Source organism: Panthera onca, chromosome E3, assembly GCF_046562875.1.
Source record: "Panthera onca isolate mPanOnc1 chromosome E3, mPanOnc1 haplotype 2, whole genome shotgun sequence".
Taxonomy (NCBI): Eukaryota; Metazoa; Chordata; class Mammalia; order Carnivora; family Felidae; genus Panthera; species Panthera onca.
This window is the reverse complement of record NC_138354.1, coordinates 27830905-27843546: the sequence shown is the minus strand read 5'-3', so window position 1 is coordinate 27843546 and position 12642 is coordinate 27830905. Positions and strand designations below refer to the sequence as shown.

Sequence of the window (12642 nt, the reverse complement as noted above, 5' to 3'; positions counted from 1 at the left end):
TTCTCTAGATATCTCAGACAGAAATCCCCTTGGTTTCAGATCTGACTATTTGCAAAGCAGGAGGCCTTTTGGCCCAAGGTTTTCTGGAAAATTGTCACCACGTTTCCTCTGGTACCCATGAGTTGACATAACCTGAGGGACTTTTCCTCTCTGCCGGGCAGACAGAGATGTCGTGAACAATAGGAAACGTCTTGCAATCAGATTGTAGACTGCTGGGGAAAGACAGTTTATAGAAACACTCAGAGCGTTAGACTTGCAAACAGAATGAAGCCACTTGGACAAAACATCCTGTGTAGCCTGAATTGGACCAAGCTGGCAGCTGACCCCATTTGCAGAGAGACCCAATGAGTGTCCAGGAGAGGGGAGTCCCTGCGCAGTCAGGTGGTCCTGGAGGAAGGGAGGCCCCACCACCACCACCACCTCAGCCCACTCGAGGGAGGCTGGAGGAGGTCTCAGGCTGGTCCCTGTCTCCCCGCAGTCCTTCTTCCACACCGTCCTGGAGAACAGCCCCCACTGCGACACCATGGTGGACAACAACCTGCGCATCACCAACTGGAACCGCAAGCTGGGCTGTAAGTGCCAGTACAAGCACATCGTGGACTGGTGCGGCTGCTCCCCCAACGACTTCAAGCCGCAGGATTTCCACCGTTTCCAGGTGAGCCCACCGGGGCCCCTGCCAGCCCCTGGCCCACGCCCTCCTGGCACACGTCCACAGGCCTCTGAGGCCGGGCCTGCGAGTCTTCTCATCTTGCGGTTTCCAGACCTGGGTGTCCGTAGTAACAGTGACAACATCAACTGTGGCCACCGGGTTTTGATCACTTACCCCCCAGGCCACAACAGTTTTAGCCACTTGGCCTGTATTGACTCATGAACCCCACATCAACCTTGTGTGACACATAGTGTATTATTGGCTTTTTTAAAAAAATTTTTAATGTTTGGTTATTTTTGAGGGGGGAGGGGAGGGGCAGAGAGAGAGACAGAGGGAGACCCAGAATCCGAAGCAGTCCCCCAGGCTCTGGCCCGACAGCGGACTCAAACCCATGACCAGCAAGATCATGACCTGAGCTGAAGTCAGACGCTTGACTGACTGAGCCACCCAAGCATCCCAAGATAATATTATCAGTAATCTATTTTAGAGATAGAGAAACTGAGGCATAGAAAGGTAAAAAAAACTCGAGGTCCCATAGGGCTATGTATGTTTCCAAATCCATTTCTCTCTACTGCTTTTCAGTTAGAATCCCCTGAAATATTCAGTAAAAATACATTTCTGGGTTCCAAGTTGAGTGTACCCAGGGCAGAGTTTCTCAACCTCAGCCCTCCGAACATGGTAGCTGGATAGTTCTCTGTTGTGGGGCGCTGTCCTGTGCGTTGTTGGGTATGAGTCTGCATCCTTGGGTTCCAGCCGCTAGATCTAGCCACACACTCCAGTTAGGAAAACCAAAAATGTCTTCAGACATCGCCAAATGTCCTCTGGGGGCAAACTCACCCCCACTTGAGAATTTCTAATCTCTGTTGAGGTCCAGGAATTTTTATTTTGATGTGTTACACTCTGGAGAATCCTGATGAGCAGTCAGGTTTGCAAAACACCACGCTCTCTGAACCCGAAGAAGTCAGAAGAGGTAGAAACGTTACTGCCGTCACAGTGTCTCGGCACAGCCAAGCGACTTACGGTTCTGGGGGGAGCAGAGGCAGGGGGTCATAAATGCTCCATCGGCTTCCATGAGCCCCAAGGATGCTTGGCGCCCAGACCTCTTTTGGATGGCAGCCTCCTTCCGTCCTGTGTGAGTGCCCATCCCGCTCCCGCCTCACCCCCCTCACCATGCCCTGGCACCTGCTGCTGAGAGGGTGAGCAGAATGCTACAGAGTGGTTAAACACATCACTCTGAGGTCACCAGAGCCACCACATGGATATGGTGTGCTTCTTCCCCAACCACTAACACAGAGGGAGTGCAGGTGGGTAACCCGAGCTGAGGCGCCTCCACAGACTCACTCTGACACATAATAGAACCATCCATGGGAGGACACGGCCCCCCCCACCCGAGTGGAGCTTCTAGTCTCTTAGCAGGCTCCTCAGCGTGTGGTCCAGGGAGCTGGCCTAAGCATCACCAGGGAGCTGTTAGAAGGCTGCAATCTCCACTGCTCCAGCTGGCCTGGGGCAGAATCTGCACATAAATAAGATTCCCAGGTAGAGGAGGAGGCTATTTATGCTTGAGAAGCACAGGAGTAGGAATCTGTCCCATACCAGGCACTGTGCCAGGACCTCTGTGGGCCTTGGCTTCACTGGGGTAGGCAGCATCCCCATTGTGCACGTGGGGAAACTGAGGCACAGAGGGGCTAACTTCATTGTCCGTGGACACAGAGTGGAGTGGCAGGGCTGGAGGTCCCTCCTGGATGCCTCCAGCTGCAGACCTGGGCCTTTTCCATCAAACCCCACTGCCACCCTGGTTTTGTGTCCACACGGGTGCAGAACACACAAAGGGTTCCGTCTCATTATTTGGATTTCCTCAAGGTGCCCACCTAACATTTTTCACCTCTGTAAGCGGTTGCTGCAATAAGTATTCTTTTAGGCCTGTTTTTGGTGGCAGATTAAGAGCTACCCAGGGACCTCTTCAAACCCATGTTAATTTAGGTATGAACTTGGGTGACATTTAACTCCTTTGTCCATGGAGAAAGGATCCACTGAGCAGAAAGAAGGTTGCAGGGGAAATAGCTGACCTATTCAAAAGGAAAAAAAAAAAAAAGATTCCCCCTTTTGTAGAGGACCAACTATTTGCCTCAATGCCAAGGACCTTCATCATTTAGAGCAAATGGCCACGGCAGTTGGTGGGAGCGCTGCCCCTGGTGGCGGCATCTGCGTTCCAGCCCCAGCCTCCCAGGAACATCGTGGTCTCTGGTAAAGACGAGCTAACACAGAGACCTTGCACGTGCTCACAGCTATTCCTCTCACAGTAAACAGAGATCAAGAATATCCCCCAACATCTAGAGTCTAAGAAACTGCTGCCTGTAAGGAACTTAGAGTTCTTGTTCAAAGAAGAGTGATAAATATAGAAACGTGCCCTTTTAGAAGATACAGCTGTGAATAAAGAATCACAAGCAGACGAGGGAGGCTGCCGGCCTCTGAGTCCATTCTCTGCCTCGAGAACATGAAGGTCTAGAAGCCCCTCGTAGCAAGCTTCGGGGAGTAGTGATAATAGTCACATAATAATAGCTAACACCGTGTGCCAGACTCTGTGCTTAGTATGTATTTTATTATACCCATTTTAAGGATGAGAAAGCTAAAGCCCTGGGTGATTTGCCCAAAGACATAGTTAGGAAGTAGCAGTGTAAGGATTTGACCCCAAGTGGTCTCCTTTCAGGACTACTGTAAGGTAACTGAACTGAACTTCCCCCCCCACGCCCCCAGGGAGAGTGAGAATACTATTAAATACTGTCCGTGAACCGCCACAGGGTTCATGAAGCCGAGAAGCGAGGGGATCTTCAGGATAATACCAAGGATGTTTGTTTTCGGGAGCTTCCAGCTTACCCAGCAGCCCAGTCCTAGGATGGCATAGTGGAAAGAGCTTGGGCTTGAGAGTCCTGCAGCCGTGTGAGTTTGTATATGAGCTCAGTTTCCTTCTGTGTCAAATGAAACTCATAATCCCTGCTTTGCAGAGTTGCGGATTCGAGGTGGTGATATAACGCAGCATTCGGTGTATATAGTATGTGCTCGGTGTTTTTTATGGTCATTGGTGCTATTAACCCACTGCAGTGAAAACAGTGTTAGACCCAGCTTAAGGTCAGTAATAACACTAGACCATTAGCTCCTCAAGGGAGGGCTGGGTTTTGTTTCCACAGTCCTAGATGGGGGTCACCAAACTACACCCCCTGAGCTAAATCCAGCACACTGCTTGCTTTTGTAAATAAAGTTTTTTTGGAAAACAGCCACACCCGTTGACCACAGCTGCATTTACTATGTGGCTGCTTTCACACTATGACAGAAGAGTTGAGTAGTTGCAAAGCTGGAAATAGTTACTATGGCCCTTTGTTGATCCCTGCCCAGATATTAGTATAAGACCCAGTAGGTCACAGCGGGCTCAGAATTTTCCTTCTTTATCCTCAACCCTGGATCTTCATCTTGGCCTTGCTGTATGGCCTTAGATAAGTCTCTTTCCCTCTCTGGACCTCAGTTTCCTTGAAAACTTGGTTTACATACGTGGTCCTTTAATACTGCACCATGGTCACCTGGGAAGCTTCTTGGCCTCCAGATTCCTAAACCTCATCTCCAGAGATGTTGAGTCTGTAGGCCTGGGGATGGACCCCAGAATCTGAATTTTTTAAAAAATGTTCAATTGACTGTGGTATTTAGCCCAGTCAGGCACCATTTACCTTACCCTGGAGTCTTATAAAAGTATCACCCCAAAAACCTGTTAAGAATGTAGATTCCTAAGTCTCACTCCCACAGATTGTTCTGATCAGTACCTCTCGGAGTTCCTTGTGAGTCTGTAAATCAGCTGCAGTGCCCAGGAGGCAGTAGTGAGTAGTGGAGACTATAGCGAGCTGAAGAGGATATGCCCATCTAAAGGGACAGCTGCTTTTCAGCCTTTTTATTTTTTATTTTAGAGTGGGCACACAGGGAAGAGGGGGCAGAGGGAGAGAGAGAATCCCAAGCAGGCTCCACGCTCAGTGCAGCCTGATGCGGGGCTCGATCCCAAGACCCTGGGATCATGACCTGAGCCGAAATCAAGAGTCGGACACTTAACTGACTGGGCCCCCCAGGCGCCCCCTTGCTCTCCAGCTTTAAGCAGTCATTCCCATGTAGGAACAGGGGCCTGGATGTTGCCAGATGTATTTCTGTTTAAAGGAAAGCTAAAAGTTGTTTCTGTGAACTCTTGTACTTTTTAAATATTGCCAACTAATTCAATTTTAAAACACTCTGCTGGACGACTAAAATATATCTGTAGGCTATATTTGCCCCAGACCTTCAGCTAAATGATTCCTGAGATCCATCTCAGCTATAAACATCTAGGACGTCATTTATTTAACAGACATTTAAATGATGCTTACTCTGTGCCCATCATTGCTTTAAATGCTCTCCAAATATTAACTCATTCAGTCCTAACACACTTCTGAGGATCTCCACTTTACGGATAGGGAAACTGAGGACAGAGAGGTTAGAAAGTGTCAGAGCTGGGATGTGGATCCAGACAGGGTGGCTTGCTGAGCCCTGCTCCCCAAACCCCCACTCCCTCCCCCATCCCACTCCCTGACACTGCTTTTTTTATCCCATGAGCACAGCAGACAGCCAGGCCCACCTTCTTTGCCCGAAAATTCGAAGCCGTGGTGAATCAGGAAATCATCGGGCAGCTGGACTATTACCTGTACGGGAACTACCCCGCGGGCACCCCGGGCCTCCGCTCCTACTGGGAGAACGTGTATGATGAGCCAGATGGCACCCACAGCCTGAGCGACGTGGCACTCACCTTGTATCACTCCTTTGCCCGCCTGGGCCTCCGACGGGCTGAGTCGTCGCTGCACGTGGAGGGGGAGAACAGCTGCCGGTGAGCCCATGGGTGGGGAGAATCCTCCCGGGTGTAGGAGGGACGGGCAGCACAGCACCAAAAGGGGGCGCTGCGTGGGGACCTGCACCTCTCTGGGGGCTGTAGCCGCGTATCTCACCTCTCCCAGTCTCCTAGGGCCTGAAAAGCATCTGAACCGTCCGAAGGGCCGGCACTCTTCCACTCTAAGCCACGGTCACTCTTCCGCTTTTTCATAATACCAAGTCTACTGTTTACCTACTTATTCCCTTGCAGCGCGCTCATGTTTATGCTAAGTACGTGTATCTTACAGGGAAGCTTTAGATCACCATGTTGTATAGTGGTGTTTGTCTTAAGTGGAAGGTAACCATGAAAATGCAGAACTTATTTTTTTTTTACTTTTTATTACAGAAAATGTCAAGTATATATGAAATAGCAGAGTGTGACCCCATGCTCCCATCGCCCAGTTCTAGCAATCTCTAGCTCAGGGCCAAGGTGATTTCCTCTCTTCGCCCTTGCCCACTTACCCTCCTCCCAGATAGTTTGATTGCAGCAAATCCCAGGCGACCTTCCATTTGAGCTATACGTATTTTTAATATGTATCTCTGAAAAATAAAGACTCCTTTTTAATACATAGCCATACTATCACTGACACACCTAAAAATATAACCAGAAGCGTCATTAACATGCAGAACTGTTATTTAAGATGTTCAGGTACCGCTTAGCGTCATCTCACCCACCACTAGCAGGTACCAGTTGAGACTTGAAGAAAGAGTGTTCTAGAATATATGGAAAGAAGAGGGGAAGATAGAAGATCATTCACCCTGGGCCCCTTCCCCTTCGCGAAGCCCTCCAGCCCTGGTGTATTTTGCCTGCCTCTTCTTCCGTACCAGCAATGCGCATTGCAGATGTTTACATAATTGCACCAAGAATTGGGAGCCCTGGTTTTTTTTTTTTCATTTGACGTTATAATATTCGCCCCCTTTTCCCCATGCCGCTCTGCCGCCTCCCTAATGATAATGATCCTCTTTAATGCCTGCAAGGATTCCATTGAGTAGAAATTCCAGAGTTTGCCTGGTTCTGCCCTTTCCCGTTGCCTTGGCAGTAATGGACCGTTGTAAATAATGTTCTGATGACTATCTTTGTGCAGAAAGCCTCTTTTTTTTTTTTCCCCTTCTCTTTTCTGATGATTTCCTTAGGATGCATTCCCAGAAGTGCTAATCACTCTCCCTCTCTTTCTTGGTCTCCGTTCTCTTCGTCATCCCACCTCCCTCCTTTAACTACAAAGAGAAAACATTTCTTCTTCTTATTTCTTCTTCTTCTTTTTTTTTTTTTTGGAACAATGGTCTGTCCACACTGAGGCCTCCCCTGGTGTCCCTCCTTGCTCTTCTGTTTCCTCATCTGGGGAGTGGAAGAAGAGAAGAAAGAGGAACTGTCTTGTTCCCTCCAAGCTGCAAACATGGGAGTATCCGCCCAGTGCCTGGTGCATACCCAGCTGGGCTGCAGCAGACACTTCCGTTCTCTCCTCCTGGCCTCACACTTCGCCTCTCCTCTCCGTGCGAGTTCTGATTGGGTTTGAAGGGAGACCAGCCTGGGTTGGGAGCCCAGGACTGCACTCCATACCTGTTGACCTTGGACAAGTCATTAATCTCTCTGCCTCAGCTTCCTCATCAATAAGATGCACATAGTGTCAGTAAGGTGATGTGAATTTTAACGGAGATCATCTTCAAATGCTGCCTCATGAGCTACGTATCACTGTTACTATTATCATCCCCATTTAAGTGTTTTACACGCTAAGTGCTCAGTAAGGACGCATGTCACTGTTGGTATCTCAGTTGCCATTATCGTGAAGCTGCCAAAAGCAGTCAACACTGAGCCCGGTGTGGGAGCTGCACGCTTCGTAGCTGGTATGAACCGCTTCCTCCTTGGCTGTTTCCCTGTGCTCAGCGCCTCCCCGCTTCTTGTGCGGCCCACCCTTCCCCAGTCTTTGAAGGTCACTTTCAAGGCCTCTGTGATGCTCATCTGGGGCTCCCCTAAGAGCCCCACTCCTCCCTCTCCCAAGCGGCCAGTAGCTCAGACTTCCCTCCAACACGCCCACTGCGGATAGGTGCGGTGCCCCGGGTCAAGGTCGTCACCAGTGTCTTTCCCCTCCTGCTAGTTTGGGGACAGGATCCTGGCTTTCAGAGCCACCACATGCATCCCTGTAGGTAACTCGGTGTCTGACTCTGGGGAGGCAAATGTTGTTCAAGAATAGTTTTAGTCCCAGACTTGATGGAATTGATAAGGTAAATGACCGATACGAAATTCCAAAAGACACCCACAATTTATTTAGGGTTGTTGAAATATTCTCCTGGTATTTGTTTGGGGATTAAACAAGCCATCAAGTTGCCTCAGGCCTAGAATCCTTTGGCTTCTACCTCATTTTTTATTATAATAGAACCATTGTGCCTTGCTGTGGGCAAAGCAGATATATTTATGGATATGTGCCTGCAAATAAATCAGGACAAAGGACCCTTATCCCAAAAGGCAAAAGAGAGTGAATTCCTGCCTCTGGGGTATCTGGGGAAATAGCAAATGAAAACTTTATTTCAGGAGTCTCATTTCCTCTGGGCGTCTCATGCAAATTGTCCTTCCAGTCTATAGTATAACCTTTCATGAAAGTAATGTTTATTGATTTTTTTTTCTTATTATAAAATGACACATGTTCATTGCAGAAATTTTTGAAATGGCAAATTGAGAGAATACAAAATAAACAAATACATACATACATACATACATACATACATACAAGTTTGCTTTTGAGCCACCATCCAGAGATAACCATGTCAGTATTTTAATACAGGCGCTTAAATCCAAATGCTATCCCGAGCCAGAGAATAGCAGGTGTCAGCCAGTGCCAGTCCTCACGGGGCGGGGTGACCATGCCAGTGTGGAGTACCCATGGGCCCTGGTACCGAGCTCCAGCACATCCTTGCCTTCTGGGAATTGCAGACTTGAAGTTGCCAACCAGTCTCCTGATTTTTCAAGAGAAATTAGAAATCCAGATTTTTGTGTGAATCTAAGTTTTTTCAATGCCCACCTTCTTTAAATAAGGAAAACCCCTTTGGGCCAGATGGGATGCATCTGTGGCACCCTTTGGGTCATATCCTGTTGGATTTTGTATATTGTACTGCACCTAATTAAAATGACCTGTCTTGCTGTTTTTAAATTTTTTAATGTTTATTTTTGAGAGAGAGAGAGTGAGTGGGAGAGGAGCACAGAGAGACAGAGACAGAATCTGATGCAGGCTCCAGGCTCTGAACTGTCAGCAAAGAACCCTACACGGGGCTGGAAATCACAAGCCGTGAGATCATGACCTGAGCCGAAGTTGGACACTTGAAGGACTGAACCACCCAGGCACACCCCTCATTTTAGTTTTAATTGCTCAAGTACCATATACAGTCAAGAGGAGGTATCACAGGACTTTTTTTTCAGTTATATAGAGGGTTATATGTACCCTAGATGCACCTTAGAAGCCAAAGGTTCAAGAGAAAACCCTTGTAGAATTTTCACTCAATCAACATGCATTTACTGAGCATCTCCCATGTGTCAGGCCCTGTTAGGCACTGGGCACTCGGCTGTGACCCAGACAAACCAGGCCCCTGAATTCAAGGATTTTCCATTCTAGTGTAAAGACAGTACCTCAGCATACCTAACAAAAGCCACATGGTAGCAATGAGTTGGTGACTTAAGATTCAGTGGTCAAGCAAGAGCTCTCTGAGGCGGTAACATTTGTGCAGAATGGGACTACAGAGCCAGACGTGCAATGTAACAGGAGAAGAGCATCCCCAGCAAAAAGTTTATCCTGTGCAAAGGTCCCAAGGTAGAAATGAGCTTAGCATGCTCAAGAACCCAAAATAAAGAATCCATGTGGCTAGAAGGTAAAGGGTTGGGACAAAGGGAAACAAAATGAGGCTAGAAGGAGAGGCAGGACCTGGTCAGCCACATGGGGAGGTTGGATTTTATCATAGACATCAAGCAAACCACTTATGGTATTTAAGCAGTGGACAGTGGATATGGCTACTAACAAATGGGTTACGGTGGACACAGTAGGAAGGGACAAGCAAGGAAGGTCCTGGAAAGGGCCAGGTAGGGTGTGATGGTGGCTTGGATGAGGATGGATGCTAGCAGTGCATAAGGAGAAGAGAGGATGGATTCAGGTGGGAACAACAGGATTTCTTGATAGAAGGTGAGGGAGGGCAAGCAATCAAAGACTAACTCCTGGATTTCTAGAATGCTTGACCATGGCTCATTTACTTGATCCCTTAGTAGCACCTAGTACCACTGGCCACTCCCTTCTGGAACCACTTTTTTCTCCTGACTCTCATGACAAGCTCTCCTATGTTTCGTCCACCTTCACTGACCCTACCCACCTTACAGAACAAACGTGGACAGACTATCTATTGTAATGATGCCACATAACAAGTCCCAAATTAGTGTTTTGAAAGGATCAGCATTGACACAGCGCTCAAGTGTGTGGGTCAGCTGGGCAGTTTTCCTGGTCTCAGCTGGTGTCTCTTCCGCATCTACAGCCAGCTGCAGGTCACAAGTGGGGCTCTGTTGTCTGTAGCTGAGACTTGTCAGCGGATCTAGGATGGCTTCTGCTGGGATAGTGGGGATGGCTCTGTTCTTGTTCTCCGTGCCTCCTCCCCTGGCAGGCAAGCTCAGGCATGCTCTCAAGGTAGGCACAACAGAGCAAGAGCCAAGTAGAAATGTACAAGACTCTGGAGGCTCTGGCTCAGACCTGGCATGACACCCCTTGTACCACACTCTGCTAGCCAAAACAGATTCAAGACCGAGAACTAGACTGTCTCATTGGTGCAAGGAGACGTACAGAGTCAAATGGAAAAGAGTGTGGAGACAGCGGAGGTGAAGAACTGGGGACATGAATGCAGGCTGCCCCAAGACCCCTCCACAACTCTAGGCTCTCCACAGTGGCTACCAGCCACAAGCGAGCATTCACGTTTAAATTAACTAAAATTCAAACGTCACCTCCTTAGTCACACTGGCCACGTTTCAAGCGCTCGGGAGTCACAGGTGGCTGGTTGCTACTGTACTGGACAGCAGGGGAGAAAAGCATTCCCATCATGGCAGAAAGTTCAGCAGCACAGTCCAGGGAGGGGGGTTTGTGGCTCCCAGCATCCAGACCCAAAGCGGGTTTGCATAAGCCCTGAATGTTCCACTGGCAATCCCAAGACAGCATAAGCTTTTTTTCTCAGAGCCCTGGAGGCATCCCAACAACAAGATGGTGACTTCGGGAGATGTGTCAACACAGGAAGGCAGCTTCCCTGACCATTATAATTGGACATGAAGACTTAAACTCCTGACTGGAGCCGGAGGGCAGGAAGGACAAGGGGTGGGGCAATGATTTGTGGAATGCTGTTCCCTAGGGGCCACCAGCACCTTCTGAGTGTTATGCTATTAACACATTACAGAGGCCGGCAGCTTTTATTTCATGCGTAGGAAGGACAAAGAGCTGAGCTGTCCACAACTCCCCTCTCTCTGTGCCTCCCCCCCCCCCCGCCCGCCTCCTTGGGGTACCTCTGCTTAGCTTCCCTGCCCCTTTCAGCCGAGAGACCTTGAGTATCAAAGGCATGTGTATTAAGGGGCTACCTGTTTGTGTGTATATCTCTTGGATTGGCAATAGTTTTTAAGGATAATACCCAATGCTGTGGGGTGAGAAGGACAGTGGGAATGTAAATCAGTACAACCTTTCTGATAAAGTTGAACAGCAGACATAAAGAGCCTTTTGGAGATGAGAGAGAGTGATGTTCCAAAAAAGGTTTTTTATTAAAAGATGTTTAATGCAGCATTGTTTAGAATTGCAAAAAAAAAAAAAAAAAAACAAAAAACACATTAAGCATCCAAAGATGGACTTGCTCTATGACCTATGGCATTACAAGGGAGTGGTGTGTGTGCACACACTCAGAAAAAATCATGTTTTCAGAGACTTTTCAAAGACATGAGATAATGCTTAGGCAATACTATGAAGCAAAAGCAGAATAAAAGCAGAAGGTGTATTATCCCAAATATGTAAGATATATGCAAATATATGTATAGAAAATAAGGCTGAAGGGAAAGACATCAATATGGCACCATTGGCATACTGTTGTCACTTTCTGGTACCTAGCACCAGAGGATCAATAAATAACTGTGAACTGACATCCTCCATGGGAAGAAGCATCAAAAGTAATAATGTTTATTTTCTTTATTGTGCTTTTGTTCAGTCAGCATGTTTTACATTTATAAACAGCCAAGAAGTCATTTATAGTTATTGGGACCCGAGATACACAGGGAGCAGCTTTCAGGAGGGTGCAAAGGACCATGGTCTGCACTGTGTAAAACGGGGCCTGTTTTTGGAACGGCCCCAGTATGATGGGTAACGCGCTCTGTTGTGAGCCCACACACCTCTGGCCCTACCACATGAGCCCACGTAAGACTGCATCTGTTACAGGTACTACCCGATGGGCCACCCAGCATCCGTCCACCTCTACTTCCTTGCGGACCGCTTCCAGGGCTTTCTGATCAAGCATCACGCTACCAATCTGGCCGTGAGCAAACTTGAGACCCTGGAGACATGGGTGATGCCAAAGAAAGTCTTCAAGATTGCAAGTCCCCCCAGTGACTTCGGGAGGCTCCAATTTTCTGAGGTAGGAGTCCTGTCGTGCTTGTTCGTCTTTTGCGGCCCCCCTGCCAGCCTCTGTTTCCCAGTCTGACATTTGAGGATGGAGATGGAAGAGAAGGGAGTTGGAGAGCCTGGACGATAGCTAACCCCATACCTGCAGATCTTCCAGTGCACGGGAACCGGCATCTTAAACGGGAGGAGGGAGAGAGACAGAGTGTGTGGCCGCTCTCAGTGGTCCAAACTGACCTGAACCCTTGGTCTGTTTTTTTTACCAGTAGAATCCTCTTAATTTTTTATCCTACCCAGTGACTCCTCCTAAACCTGTATTAGCAATAGACAGAACAAACCAGTATCGTAATGAAGTGATGGCATTAGTCTCCTTTTACAGACTGGAAAACTGAGGCCTCTGGAGGGCCAAGAACTTTCTGGATCTTAGCTAGGAAGTGGTAGAGCTCCAAATTGAGC

At 48.2% G+C, this 12642-nt stretch overlaps 1 protein-coding gene across 1 annotated transcript in view; it reads left to right on the top strand.

Moving 5' to 3' along the window:
- XYLT1 (xylosyltransferase 1) overlaps positions 1-12642 on the top strand; it is a 309894-nt gene that overhangs the window by 279844 nt on the left and 17408 nt on the right. The window contains exons 8-10 of the mRNA XM_060648611.3: positions 479-655; positions 5275-5537; positions 12007-12202. Of these exons, the coding sequence (XP_060504594.2) occupies positions 479-655; positions 5275-5537; positions 12007-12202 (636 nt within the window). The remainder of the gene's footprint in view (positions 1-478; positions 656-5274; positions 5538-12006; positions 12203-12642) is intronic.